The 15,270-nt window shown below is 38.9% G+C and overlaps 1 protein-coding gene across 1 annotated transcript in view; it reads right to left on the reverse strand.

The window, feature by feature from the left end:
* Positions 1 to 15,270, reverse strand: part of ANKFN1 (ankyrin repeat and fibronectin type III domain containing 1) — a 349,569-nt gene that overhangs the window by 136,298 nt on the left and 198,001 nt on the right. Inside the window, exon 5 of the mRNA XM_045375057.3 lies at positions 14,354 to 14,564. Coding sequence (XP_045230992.2) covers positions 14,354 to 14,564 — 211 coding nt within the window. The remainder of the gene's footprint in view (positions 1 to 14,353; positions 14,565 to 15,270) is intronic.

Consider the following 15,270-nt stretch of genomic DNA (forward strand, 5'->3'; position numbering starts at 1 on the left):
GCGGGAACTTTGTGTTTAAAGAATACAATTAGAGTTACTGTTTAAATCCCGAGATAAATAATGATCAGGGATTGAAGGGATTTTCTTCACCATTAGAATCTAACCTATGGATTGCCACTTACAGTACAGTTTCTTAATTTTGCCCTTGCCTGCAATTGCTAAATTTGGGCCCGGTTGATAATTGCTTAAAGCTTGAAAATACAACGAGTGTAAAATGTAAACTAATTTTAATTTTTAAGGATTTCAGGGAGCAATTTATTTGGTTTGCTTGAAAAAGACGGACATATTTATCCATTACTAATGATGTGCCATTTTTCGATTTAGTGACAGCTTTTCCATTATTATTGGTATGTTCCTCTTTTTTAATGATGACAAAATGAGGCAGTAAGACAATCATTTCATCTCAGAGTTAGAAGGAAACCTTCCAACCAACCTCAGATACCTCTCCTTAAGTACCCTTGGTCCTGTATAATTTCCTGCATGAGGAGAACTCACTGTTTACTGAGATGACCTTGTCCATTTTCATACAACTCCGAATTGGAAAGGTTCCTTATCCTGAACTGAAATTTGCTTTCCTATTACAGTCATGTGTCACTTACTGACTGGGGTATGTTCTGAGAAATGCATCGTTAGGCAATTTCATTGTTGTGCAAACATTACACAGTGTACTTACACAAACCTGGCAGGTACAGCCTACCACACATCCAGTCTATATGGTATAGCCTATTGCTTGCTCCTAAGCCACACACCTGTACAGTATGTTGCTGTACTGACTATCGTAGGCAGCTGTAAGACAGTAGTATTTGTTTATCTAAATCTATTACAACATAGAAAAAAGTACACTAAAAATACTAAAAATATGGCATAAAGGATAAAACATGGTAGAGTTATATAGGGCATTTACCCTGAACGGTGCTTACAGGACTGGAGGTTGCGCTGGGTGAGTCAGTGAGTGAGTGGTGAGTGAATGTGAGGACGTAGGACATCACTGACACTATTGTAGACTTTATAAATACTATACAATTAAGCTACACTAAATGTAGAAAAAATTCTTTCTTCAATAATAAATTAGCATACCGTAAGTCTTTTGCTTTATAAACTTTTAAAAACTTTTTGAGTCTTTTGTAATAACAGCTTAAAACACAAACAAACAGTATCACTGTACAAAAATATTTTCTTTATATCCTTATCCTATAAGCTTTTTAAAAATTAAAAAAACAATTTTAAACCGTTTTTGTTAAAAATTAAGACTCAAACACACACAATAGCCTACACCTATGCCTAGGGTCAACATTTTCAATATCACGGTTTTCCACTTCCACATCTTATCCCACTGGAAGTTCTTAAGGGGCAGTAACACGCATGGAGCTGTCATCTTTCATGGTAACAATGCCTTCTTCTAGAGTACCTCCTGAAGAACCTGAGGCTGGTTTACAGTTCATCATTTTTTTAATAAGTAGAAGGAGTGCACTCTAAAATAAGGATAAGTATAGTAAATATATGAAACAGTAACATAGTAGTTTAGTGTCATTATCAAGTAGTGTGTCCTGTACATAATTGTATGTGCCATACTTTTATATGACTGGCAGCACACTAGGTTTGTTTAAACCAGCATCACAACGAACATGTGAATAATGCATTGCACTGTGGTGTTATGACAGCTACAACATCATTAGGCAATAGGAATTTTTTAGCTCCCTTACAATTTTATGGGACCACCTCCATATACATAGCTTAGCGTTGACTGAAATGTTATGCGCGTGTGATTGTACTTCCAAACTGCAAGCAATGCGGTAAAAGGGCTTTGGGGTCCTATAGATCAAGCACTGCCCTTACATATGGGTGATCCTAACCAGTTACTCTGCTATATTGAGCCCAGGTTTCTCATTTGCAAAACTGGCATTATAATAGCACTTGTCTTATAACTTGTAACAAACTAATGATAATCTTTACATAGAAGACTCTCTTAGTGGAGGTTTGCTTATTATTATTGCCTCCATTGATCTTATATTTTTAAAAGCACACAAAATAAATCAAAATACTTGTTTTATAAAATAACTCTATGTTCTTCCATCAAAAACCCCTCTTGCCTCAAATAAAATTTTTCCATCCTAGTTACTGTTCAGACATATATACTAGTAAGTGATAGCAATTTCAACTCTGTTATTTCAAGGCAGAAAACAAGGTCACTTAGATTTGAACCTTGCATTGTAACGAATATACTCTGGGCAGTTAATAAAATTTATTTTTGCTGATTATAAGCGACAACCTTCTAACAACTTCACCACTGACTTGTTTTAAGGTAGGAATGACAAACAAAGCAATGTAAGGGAATTCTAAAAATTAAATATTTTTAATTAGAAAACTCTTATACCAGAGAAACACAAAACTTGGTTCCAATTTACCCGTCTTAAGATTCAGGACGCAAGACTTATTTTGGCTTCACTGAGGTCTCAAGTTGTTATTACATTTTCAGATTTTCCCAGGGACATTGAGATGTGGTTCCAAAAAGGTTTTAGAGATCTGGAGATTAAATGTTTCATTTTAATTACTGTGAAACTTTCTTCTCCTACAACTTATTACACCCAGACATGGGGATCTGAAGTGTTCTCTGCAACTTTCCAGCGGAATGTTGACTCACAAAGTCCTTATATAACTTAGATTGTAACTGGTGATTTCTTAAGAAGCCAGACCAAATGACACAGAAAGGAATTTTTGGTACTCATCAAACTCAAAGGGGAAAATGGACATCTTCTCTAAAAGCACAACATGCAAGACACTTGAGTGGATTATTTGGGAAATTCAAAGGAGATTGCCCCATGACATCACTGGAGGTTTAAGTAATGAAACAAGATAACCATGTCTTCTGCCAATATTTTCAGTGCTGTCCATAGATGTATAGTGTGAGCCACATCATTTAAAATTTTAGTCATGACAATAAAAAAGCAAAAAGAAATAGGTGAAATTAATTTTAATAATATATTTTACTTAACTCGATATAACCAAAATGCTACCATTTCAACATGTAATCAATATAAAATTTATTAATTTTATATTTTATGTTATTTTTGGTACTAAGACTTTGAAATCAATGTAATTTTATATTTAGAACACTTATTCATTTGCACTAGACACATTTCTTTTTTAAATTTTATTTTATTATAAATTGATAATAATATCATATGTATTTATGGGATACAAAGTAATGTTACGATTTGTGAATACAGTGTGGAATAGTTAAATCAAGCTAACTAGACATATTCATCACCTCAAATATATATCATTTTTTTTTTGTGGTGAGAACATTTGGAATTTACTCTTTTACCAATTTTGAAATGTACAACACACTGTTATTTACTATATTCATGACATAGTGCAATAAATTTAATAAAGCCAATTATTTCTCCTAACTGAGATTTTGTACACTTTGACTATCATGTCCCCATTGTCCCTAACCCCCTGACTCTGTAACCACCGTTCCACTTTCTGCTTCTATGAGTTCAATCGTTTTAGAGTCCACGAGACTCTAAATAAATGAGAACATGAGATATTTGTCTTTCTGTGCATGGCTTATTTCACGTAGCACCATGTTCTCCAATTCCATCGATTTTGTCACAAATGACAACATTTCCTTCCTTTTTAAAGGCTGAATAGTATTCAATTATGTATATATATATATATAATATATAACATTTTAAAAATCCACTCGTCTGTTAATGGATACTTAGGCTGATTTCATAACTTAGCTATTGTGAATAGTGCTGCAGTGAACATGGAAGTGCAGACATCTCTTTGACAAACTGATTTCAAATCTTTTGGGTAAATACCCAGAAGTAGGATGACTAGGTCATATGGTAATTCTATGTTTAGGTTTTTGAGGAACCTCCACTCAGTTTTCATAATGGCTGTGCTAATTTACATCCCCACTAACAGCGTACAAGCGTTTCCTTTTCTCCATATCCTCACCAACACTTATCTTTCATCTTTTTGATAATAGCCAGTCTAACAGGTGTTAGATGATATCTCATTTCTCATTGTGATCTTAATTTGCATTTTCCTGAAGATTAGAGGTACTGATCACTTTTTCCCATAAATCTGTTGGTTATTTGTATGTCTTCTTTTAAGAAACCCTATTCAGGTTCCTTGCTTATTTTTACTTTTATTTTTATTTTTGAGTTGGAGTCTCACTCTGTCGCGAGGCTAGAGTGCTGTGGCACAATCTCAGCCCACTGCAACCTCTGCCTCTCATGTTCAAGCAATTCTCCTGCCTCAGCCTCCCGAGTAGCTGGGATTACAGCCGCCCGCCACCATGCCCAGTTAATTTTTGTATTTTTAGTAGAGACAGAGTTTCACCATGTTGGCCAGGATGGTCTCAGTCTCCTGACCTCATGATCTGCCCGCCTTGGCCTCCCAAAGTGCTGGGATTACAGGCATGAGCCACTGCACCTGGCCACCTATGTTTAAATTGGTTTATTTATTTTCTTCCTGTTGAATTGAGTTCCTTACATTTTTTGGACATTAACCCCTTACTGGATGTACAGGTTGCAAATATTTTCTCCCAATACACAGGTTGCCTCTTAACACTGTTGTTTCCTTTGCTGTGAAAAAGTTTCTTAGTTTGTTTTAATCCCATTTGCCTACTTCTGCTTTTGCTATCTGTGCTTTTGGGATCATATGCAAAAAATCATTGCCTGGACTAATGTCATGTAGTTTCTCCTGTATACTTTCTTCTAGTAGTTTTACAGTTTCCGGCTTTATATTTATGTCTTTACTCCATTTTGAGTTGGTTTTTTTATATGGTATGAGATAAGGGTCCAATTTCATTCTTTTCCATGTGGATATCTAGTTTTCCCAACACCATATATTGAAGAGACTATTCTCTTTCCATTGTATGTTTTTGGTACCTTTGTTGAAAATCAATTTACCATCCATTCATGGTTTCATTTCTGGGCTCTCTATTCTGTTCCATTGGTCAATGGAAGAGATATATTTCAAATGTTTGATAGTCATATGTGGCTAGTGGATTCTGTGTTGGACAGTGTAGTTTTAGAGCATAAAATTATACAAATTTTAAAAAGTGCTTCTATTGGTAAGTGTTTTGGAATACAAACTATATAACTAACGGGTAAAATATTTAAATTCTTTACCAGGAACTCTTGGGTCATTTTATTTTGTTTTTGAAAGTTAGGTTGGCTAACAATTTTTAGAAATCATTTACAATTGGCCAGGTATTGTGATAAATGTTTTAATGGTATTATTCCACTTAATTCTCAACAATCTTATATGGGTAATAAGGTAGCCAGCCTCCAGGAGGGCCTGCAGTGACCTATGTCTGCTTGTATTCACACCCTTGTATAGTTCTCGCCCACACTGTACCAGTGCTGTTCTGTGAGATCAGCAGAATTCTGGAGAAATGACACTATGTCACCTCTGAGGTTAGGTTATAAACGTCACTGTTGCTTCCACCTAGACTGGTCTCTCTTTTTCTCTTTCTTAGATCATTTTCTCTGGGGGAAGCCAACTCCCATGTCATAGAGTAGCCATATGGAGAGACCCATATAGCAAGAAATGCGGGGCTCATGCCAGTAGCCACTATGAGTAAGCTCAGAAGTGGGTCCTTTAGCTCAGTGAAGCCTTAAAATGACAGCAATCTCATGGGGTCCCATGAGATGATGACTGAGCCATAACCATCCAGCTAAAGCCATTCCCAGATCTCAGACTCACATGAGACAAACATTTACTATTATTTTTGGTTGCTGTTTGGGGATAATGATTACACAGCAATATATAATAATACAAGTTAGGTACAATTATTATATCCATTTTACAAATGAAGAAATGAGGCCACAGAGAGAGTAAGGAATTTTCCCACAGCTATAAAAGGTCAGTTGTGGGATTTGAAGCCAGAACACTCTGACCTCAGAAATTTAATTTTTAGCCTTTTCTAAGGGTTTAACTTAAAAGCTGCACCCCAAACAATTCTATTGTTGTTGTGTTTATGTTAAAAATCATGGGGAAAAGTCTGCATACACTCTAAACTGATAACAATGAATACATTTGGGGTTTTGAGGGATGGGAGCCTAGATTGTGTGTGCATGTGGGGGTGAGTTGTGTGGGCTATCAAAGATACTTTTTAACTTTATCTATAATCTTTCCATTTCTGACAAGGAGAAGATATGCTATGTTGCATGTATATTTAAAAATTTTTTAAAAAGAAAAAAAAGATGACTATAAAACAACATGGATGAACCTGGAGGACATTATTCTAAGTAAAAAAAGACAGACACAGAAAGACATAATGGATGATCTCACTTAAATCTGGAATTCTAAAAAGTCAAACACATAGAAACAGAGAGTAGAATAGTGGTTGCCATGGGCTAGGGGTGGGGAAAATAGGGAGATATTGATCAAAGGGTACAAATTTCTGATTAGAAGATGAACAAGATCTGGGGATCTAATGCACAGCATGGGTGGTGATGGATCTGTGAATTAATTTGATTATGATAATCTTTATACCACATATGTATATCAACTCATCACATTGTACACCTTGAATGTATACAATCTCATCAATTAAATATTTTAAGGCAAAAAACAGAAAAATGCAACTATCAACTCAAAGAACAGGTAACAGGAACTTAGACTTTGGCCACCTGGTGTTTAAATAATTATTTGAAAACATAAAAAAGATCAATGAGCCCAACATTAAGTAAAATCATTCTCTTCGTAAGGGATAATATATTCACCCCCCTCCAAAGAAATAGGCTTGGGATTGATTCAATTAAATTCAGTTGAGTGTCTACTGTTTGCTGGGGATTCAGTAATAAATGAGAGAGGTGCTATCCTTTGGAATTTATGTTCTATTGCAGAAGAGATGAAAATAAGTAAATAAAAACATTGAGAACAATCATAAGTGCTATACACAAAATGACAAGACAGTGATGTGATGAGAAAATGTCATTTTAGACTTTGGACTTGGTGGCCAGAGAAAGCCTCTCTTGAAGATGTCACATTTAAGCTGAAATGTGAATGTTAAGAAGGATTTGGCCATGTAATGAACAAGATTAAAAGCATTCAAGCATTCCAAATAGGTGGAATAGCCAGTACGAAGGCCCTATGGTAAGATAGCCTGGCAGGTTACAGGAACAGAATGGAGGATGGTGTGGGTGAGGAGTACGCAGTATAAGATGAGTTTTGAGGAACAGATTTGTAAGTTAGGGTGAAGATCTATACCCCTATTTTAGTGAAGCAGAAAAAAATATTGAGGGCTCATTCTAGAGACCTGTCTAAGGCTTGTTCTTTACATATTCTTATTGGCTGCAAATCTTTGTCCTTTGAGGGTGGATTTGATTTCAGGAAATCTCTCTAAATAATTTGAAGCCAAGTCTGGCGAACACAGAGGGTGATGACGCTAGGCAATGCTGTTTTGGAACAAAAATCAGGTGTGACTCTCAGCAACGAGTCAGATTTTCTCATAAACTGACTCCGAGGACAATTCCAAAGTGTTCAGAGCAATGGCAGCACTGTTGGGGCAAGTGTGGGGTCTCCCAGGAGGACCATGTGGAAGGATAACATTCGCTTGGATTGTAGACTTTCTACTGTGTTTGTTTACATAAAACCAGCCTCATTAGTTTATAGTCACACCTCTTAAGACATGGCCTGACCAGTCCCAGCACAAACACGAACCCCTTACTACTGCAGAAATGAGTGGTGCATCCTGACGAGACTGCCAAAATTGTAACATTGGTGTCTGCACCATACGCAAATGACAGCAATTCTGCAGTTGCATTTTATGAAGTAACTGGACACAACAAATTCTGAGTGACACTTTCTAGTTCCACAGGCAGCATCTGAGAGAAAGTGAGAGGGAGGCATTCACCAAGAAATTCAGAAGGAGGGGAGAGGGACTAGAGAGAAGGAGAATGTAGCTAAGGGAAAGGGCAAAAAGACTGAAACTAGGAGGTATTCCACCATTCTTACTGGTCCATATCATTAAATAGTGTAAAAACAAAAACAACTAGGGCTACATCTACAACCAAATTCTGTAACAATGTCTGGAAAACAATAACAACAGTATTAACAACAAAAGATACCGCAAAGTTTAAGTTACTGGAATACTTGAAGGTTTTTTTCCATACATTCTGTGTATATGCATGTGTGTGTGTGGGTCTGTGTCTGTCTAGGATACACATAATGAATGTATATGTGCACACTAAGACTTGACATCTGTGACTCCCAGTAGCATAAGACAGGGCTGTCACAAAGGCTAAAATTTCAACTGTAGGCCGGGCACGGTGGCTCATGCCTGTAATCCCAGCACTTTGGGAGGCCGAGGCGGGCAGATCACAAGCTCAGGAGATAGAGACCATCCTGGCCAACATGGTGAAACCCCGTCGCTACTAAAAATACAAAAAAATTAGTCAGGCGTAGTGGCGGGTGCCTGTAGTCCCAGCTACTGAGGAGGCTGAGGCAGGAGAATGGCGTGAACCTGGGAGGCAGAGCTTGCGGTAAGCCGAGATCATGCCACTGCACTCTAGCCTGGGTGACAGAGTGAGACTCCTCTCAAAAAAAAAAAAAAAAAAAAAAAAAAAAAAAAAATTCAACTGTAATTTTCTGAGCATCTACTATGTACTAGGTACTAGAGTCAAAGAATGAAATAAACTCTCTGTGAGTGACCAAATTTGTACACGATAGGCAAAAGAGCTAGTTTCTTTATGATTACTATCTATGGGGCCTTAATGGCCATCTCAGAAAGGCAAGACTCCCATCCATGATTCAGCAAATTCCTCCCGGAGGCTATTGGTTTGAGGGTGGGGGCAGAATATGAGTTAGTCAGAAAAAGGGAGGGGTATATGACTGGGGGCTTTTGTATACAGAGACAACAAGTCTTTCTTTGATAGCAGTTGTTCAATTGAGCATGAGTCATAGCGACTGGGATCCTAAGTGTATGAAACAGTCCATGGCATACCAATGGGTGTCCTGTGGTTCCTCTATACATTGGCTTTCCTAGTTGCAGTCCTTTCAGATTTGGTGGCTGTTTTCCTAAGCTCAGCACATCAGTCTGCAAGAAAGTACTTGGGACTGTACTTCAATAATGGCTGATTGTTTTTCTGCAAGGAAAGTATATTATTTTGTGCTGTTTGCATGAAGATAGGAGGAACAGAAAAAAGTCACTGAACAAAGATAGTGGATTCATCTAATGAGTAGGCTGGGGTTCTGCATATATTTAACTTCAGAGCAGTGTGCAAGTTTAGATGACCGCTTCTGGGATTTTTCTATGAGTAAGGAAACACACATGGTTGAGTTTCAAGCTATGCATACAAAGAACACGTCCATGTGGCTCTGGCATCAAGGGGTTAAAGATAGAAGACAGGCCTGACCAATGGTTTAGGAGTTAAGTCCCTAAACCCTCTGTGTCACTGTGATTCCTGTTAAGAAATGGAAAAAGCTACTGAGGATGTTCTGAATTGTGTGAGGATACTTAGTTGGCATAGTGAAAAGAATACTGGGCTAGTTTTCAGAAGGGAATACACAGAGAAAGAGAAGAAAGAAAATTAACCTTGTTAGAAACCCTGGCCTCTGCACTCTTCTTTGAAATATGTAACTGTCATTAGAAGAGGAGCAGATGGAGAGCCAAAGTAGGGAGGAATTGAGCATCTAACATGTAACAGTGAGCATGCCAAAGCTTTCTCACAAACACCAAGGCAGTTCATACAGATCTGGGTTTAAATCTTGACTCTACCACCCATTAACTTTGTTGTGTTGGGATAACTACTTGACCTTTAAAATTCCAATTTCTTTATTGATAAAGATGAAGAAAACAACTTCTACCTCACAAGCCAGTTGTGAAGATCAAGGGAGATGACGTAGACAAAAGCATTTTTGTAGGTGTAAAATACTCTAAGAGCTTCAGACCTCATTGTTACTTTTCCTCTCTTATATATCCTGCCTCTTTGGCTTCTGAGGAACAGTTTACGGCAGGTGTTTGCTTATCTGGTTCTGGTTGGCAGACTGGTTTTTCTCTTGGGCTTGCTCAAACTCATGTACAGAAGCATTTCTGCTTCTTTTGTACTTGATATATAAAGTGAATTAAAAATGCCTGAAAACACTATGTTTTTCTATCCTGCCTCTGTCCAACAGGACTGACACCGTAGTGCACAGAATAGAACAAAGAAATACATCATATGACTTTAGCAAACAGTAGAAAGGGAGAGGTGCAGGGGCCCAGAGACCACAGCCCTCCACATTGGTTATGTGGAAAGGCAGTGAGTTTGTGCAGAAAGATTCCAGGTGTTGGCATCCTACAGATTTGGACTTGAGTCCTTGGCATCCCTATTCATTTGCTGGATGTGTGACCTTGGGACAGTCAGTTAACTTCTCAGAATCACAAGTTCCTATCTTTAAAATGGAGTCAATAACCTTATCCTGCAGAGTTGGTGTGAAAACCAGAGATGTCGCATGTGGAGACTTCATAGGTACACAACCAATATTGCATTGCCATTTTTACACATGTGAGTCTATATGTGGTAGTATCTCTTTGCCTTCTTAGGTAGCCAAGGTGACTTAGGTGTCATGTTTCCTGGAGATTGAAACCTGGGTTTATCTCCCATCATTTGTCCTTTACAACTTTGTGATGGTAACATGGTTATCATCCCAGAGAGAATGAGGAGGAAAACCAGGGATCTCTTGAACAAATTTGCTTTTGGTTTCACTAGATATTTAGTACTTGAGTTCTTTTATAGAGGTTTAATTATGCACAGGGGGCTTTGGGAGGTAGGGAGTCTTACTGTTTTCACAGAAAAAGCAGAGTTCTTTGTAGTGTCGCAGGTAAGTAAGTAGGACTAATGTTTCATCCAGCCCAGTGCAGGATGGCCATGGCAACATCTGGATGAATGGTCTCCTTGTTCCTGTAGAATGGGGCTCAGTCTGCGTTCTCCATGTTCAGACCCTCTGATTGTCTCTCCACCCTTCTCTCCCTGGATCTTTGGGACAGACGTTGTTGCAGAATAAATCAGAAGGCAGCAAAGATGCCATTTCAATTTCTTCCATCCTCATTTATCATCCTTCCAAATCCTACAGTTCCACTAAAAAGGGGCAGCACTTTGACTATAGAGCTCTTTTGAAGAGCTGAAATCCTACCGAACCCAAATCTTCACTGTCTCTGATATGGATGTGGTGAGCTTAGCATTTTTAAAATAAGAAAATTTCTGATACAAGGATCTGCTTCTGTACCTAGTCTTTGGGTAGTGGTGATTTATGAAATTTAGGAGCAGAGATGTGACCTCTAATTATATATTTGCTTGCTTCTCTTTCAGCCTTCTGGGTCTCACCACTTGGAAGTAAGTGAATCAGTATTAGTGAAACTAACAGTTTGATGAGTTTACTTTTTTCTTTTAGGAAACATAAAAACAGTGGCTCACAGCCATTGTGGTCAATGGGTCAGAGAGTTTTCACTAAAGGGAATGTGAGTGCCTACTTCATAATGTTGCTGTGAGGATTAAAGGAGTCAATACATGGAAAGTGCTCGGAAAAGTGCCTGACACAGGGTGAGTGCTGCATGATATTATCCCATCCACTCCTGCGTGGGGTCTGCCATTGGCCCCAGTGCAGCTTTCTTCCCCAAGTACTATCAGTGCTACTTCAAAACACGTCCAGAAAGAAGCCAGTCACAAAAGACCATATATTATATAATTCTGTTACATGAAATGTCTAGAACAGGTAAATCTATAGAAACAGAAGTTAGGTTCATGGTTGTCAAGAACTGAGAAGAGCTGGGGAGGTTGGGGAGTGATAATAGTTAAATGGTATGATGCTTCTTTTCAGGGCGATGAAGTTCTAAAATTGACGGTGGTGATGGCTGCAAAACTCTGTGCATATACTAAAAACAATTGAATTATATACTTTAAATGGGTAAATTTTAGGTATGTGAGTTGTATCTCAACAAAGCTGTTAAAAATATATCCAGGGCCGGGCACAGTGGCTCACGTCTGTAATCCCAACACTTTGGGAGGCCAAGGCGAGTGGATTACGAGGTCAGGAGATCAAGACCATCCTGGCTAACACGGTGAAACCTCGTCTCTACTAAAAATACAAAAAATTAGCCGGGCGTGGTGGCAGGGGAGGCTGAGGCAGGAGAATGGTGTGAACCCGGGAGGCGGAGCTTGCAGTGAGCCGAGATTGTGCCACTGCAATCCAGGCTGGTGACAGAATGAGACTCCGTCTCAAAAAAAAAAAAATATCTCTCTCTCTCTCTCTCTCTCTCTCTCTCTCTCTCTCCAGAATTCTGATACTACTCAACATCACTGTGTTGTTAGTCCAAGCATCCAGTCTGTCTCCTGGACCACCAAAATGACCTTGTAACTGGTCTTCTCAATTTCACAATTGCCTCGCCACTGTCTCTTTTCCATAGAGCACTCTAGTGATCTTCTAATGTAAATCAGAATATGTCATTTATCTTCCTAAATTGCTCCACTGCCTTCCCATCGTACTCGCCAAAATTCAAGTTGAACACTGACCATGGCCTCAGGGTCCTGCGTAATCTGGTCCCTGTGACTTCTGCCTCAGTCATCATTCTCCCTCTTGCTACTTTGCTTTGGCCCCATTGACTTTTTTTGTTCTTCCAATATGTCAGTCTTATTCCTGCCTTCCTCAGCATCTTTCTATTTGCCATTCACTCTGCTGAGACTCTGACCCCCACGTCTTCTCATAGCTCATTCCTTCATATCATCTAGAATTCAACTCAAATATTACCACATTGGAGAGGCTTTTCTTGCCCAACCCTATTTATGTATTCATTTTTTAATTGACATATTGTAACTGCCCATATTTATCGGGTACAACTTGATGTTTTCATATACATTTATGTTGTATAATCATTAAATTAGGGTATTTAGTGTATCCATCACCTCACGCATTTATCATTTCTTTGTGGTGAGAACATTCAAAAGCCTCTCTTCTAGCTACTCTGTAATATACAACACCTAACTGTTAACCATTCCAACATCACCCTACTGTGCAGTAAACAGCAGACATTCCTCCTATCTAATTGTCAAAATTAAAAATAGAACTACCGGCCGGGCGCGGTGGCTCAAGCCTGTAATCCCAGCACTTTGGGAGGCCGAGACGGGCGGATCACGAGGTCAGGAGTTCGAGACCATCCTGGCTAACACGGTGAAACCCCGTCTCTACTAAAAAATACAAAAAACTAGCCGGGCGAGGTGGCGGGCGCCTGTAGTCCCGGCTACTCGGGAGGCTGAGGCAGGAGAATGGCGTAAAAACCCGGGAGGCAGAGCTTGCAGTGAGCTGAGATCCGGCCACTGCACTCCAGCCTGGGCGACACAGCGAGACTCCGTCTCAAAAAAAAAAAAAAAAATAAAAAAATAAAAAAATAATAAAAAAAATAAAAATAGAACTACCATGCAATGCAGCAATCCCACTACTGGGTATATATCCAAAGGAAATGAAATCAGTACGTTGAAGAGATATATGCATCCCCATATTTATTATGGCACTATTCACAATAGCTAAGATGTGGAATCAACTTAAGTGTCTATCAACAGATGAATAGATCAAGAATATGCTGTATAAGCCAAGCAAAGAAAGATAAACATGCCATGATCTCACTTATATGTGGAATTTTTTTTAAAGTTGATATCATAGAAGCAGAAATTACAGTGATTACCAACAGCTGAGGGGTTGGGATTGTGAGAGATTGGTCAATGGGTACCAACCCATTTCAGGGCGATGGGTTTAAAATAGTCCCTTCCCTATCAATCTCTAGCCACTCATCCATTTTATTTTTTTTCATAGCATTCATCACTATTTGAGTTTGTATTTTATCTATTTACTTGCTCATTGGAAGTCTTCCCAACAAGCATGTAATTTCTGTGAGAATAAGGATTTTTGTCTTGTTTGCTGTTACATTCCTAGCACCTAGAACAGTGTCCCGCACTCGGTGTTTATTGAATGAATGAATGAATGAAGCCACCGCATTGACTGATTGACTGTGGATACAAAACAGAAACACGCAAATGCTCATTCTTCTATGTATATCTCCTATTCTGTATCCTTACTTGGAGTATCTCACATAATTTAAAGCTCATGATAAAATTCTTAGAAGTTCTTTGGGGCTTCCTTTTCACCACTCAGCATATTCTATTTAGAAAGGAACTTGATGCTTAGACCAATAAGTGCTGTCACTATTTGCATGAAAAGTCCATGAAAACATCCAAGGGCTATCAGAGTCTATGCTTAGTCAATCATTCCTGCTCTGAAAGTCAGCAATGGCTATTTTGGTGGCATAAGGCTGGAATCTGTCTTTACCAGTACATGTGTTTATTCTCAGGTTACTTACAGTGTGGACTTTCTTGGGCCCCTGTCCTCAGAAGAATCCTCGCAATGGGCACATTGTTGGTCATGATGGCAATATCCAGGGGTGTCAAGCCCTCGCTGTTAGGTGTGTTAAGGTCGAGTTCTTCTGGTGTATACTGACACAGGAGGATCTGCACAGCATCCATGTCCTGCTGTTCGACTGCCTCAAACATGGCTTCATTGCCCTGGAAATTCTAGAGAGGAGCAAAGGTAGATTAACAAAATTTCTTAAACCAGTGTGTCTTTGTAGCTTAGCTCTTTTGAAGTTTAGAGACTGTTTCAGGGACTGCATGTCCACTTTTAAGTGGTATAACTACAATTTATCTCAAGGTCTCCAAAGTAAACACTCCGTTGGACTTCCCCTCCATCATTTCTAATGGATATTGAATAGATGCACTGAGAGAATACAGGATAGCCTGGCTAGGCTATAGATAAGAGCAAACCTCAGCTTTCCCCAAACCAGTCTTCTGAAAAGTACTCCAATAGTTCATTTGGCTGGGCATGGTGCCTCACCCCTGTAATCCCAGAACTCTGGGAGGCCGAAGTGGGCAGATCACTTGAGGCGAGGAGTTTGAAACCTGCCTAGCCAACATAGCAAAACCCCATCTCTACTAAAAATACAAAAATTAGCCGAATGTGGTGTTGGGTGCCTGTAATCCCAGCTACTCCAGAGGCTGAGGCAGGAGAATCACTTGAACCCAGGAGGCAGAGATTGCAGTCAGCTGAGATTGTGCCACTGAACTCCAGTCTGGGCAACAGAGGGAGACTCCATCTCATGGAAAAAAAAAATAATTAAGAGATGTTCTATGAAGAAAATAGCATGTGGTCAAATCAATTTGATAAACATTAAATTAAACCAAGTGTACCCCATTATTTCCCTGTAGGCTTCCTCAGGGTCTT

This window comes from Macaca fascicularis, chromosome 16, assembly GCF_037993035.2.
Source record: "Macaca fascicularis isolate 582-1 chromosome 16, T2T-MFA8v1.1".
In the NCBI taxonomy this organism is placed as follows: domain Eukaryota; kingdom Metazoa; phylum Chordata; class Mammalia; order Primates; family Cercopithecidae; genus Macaca; species Macaca fascicularis.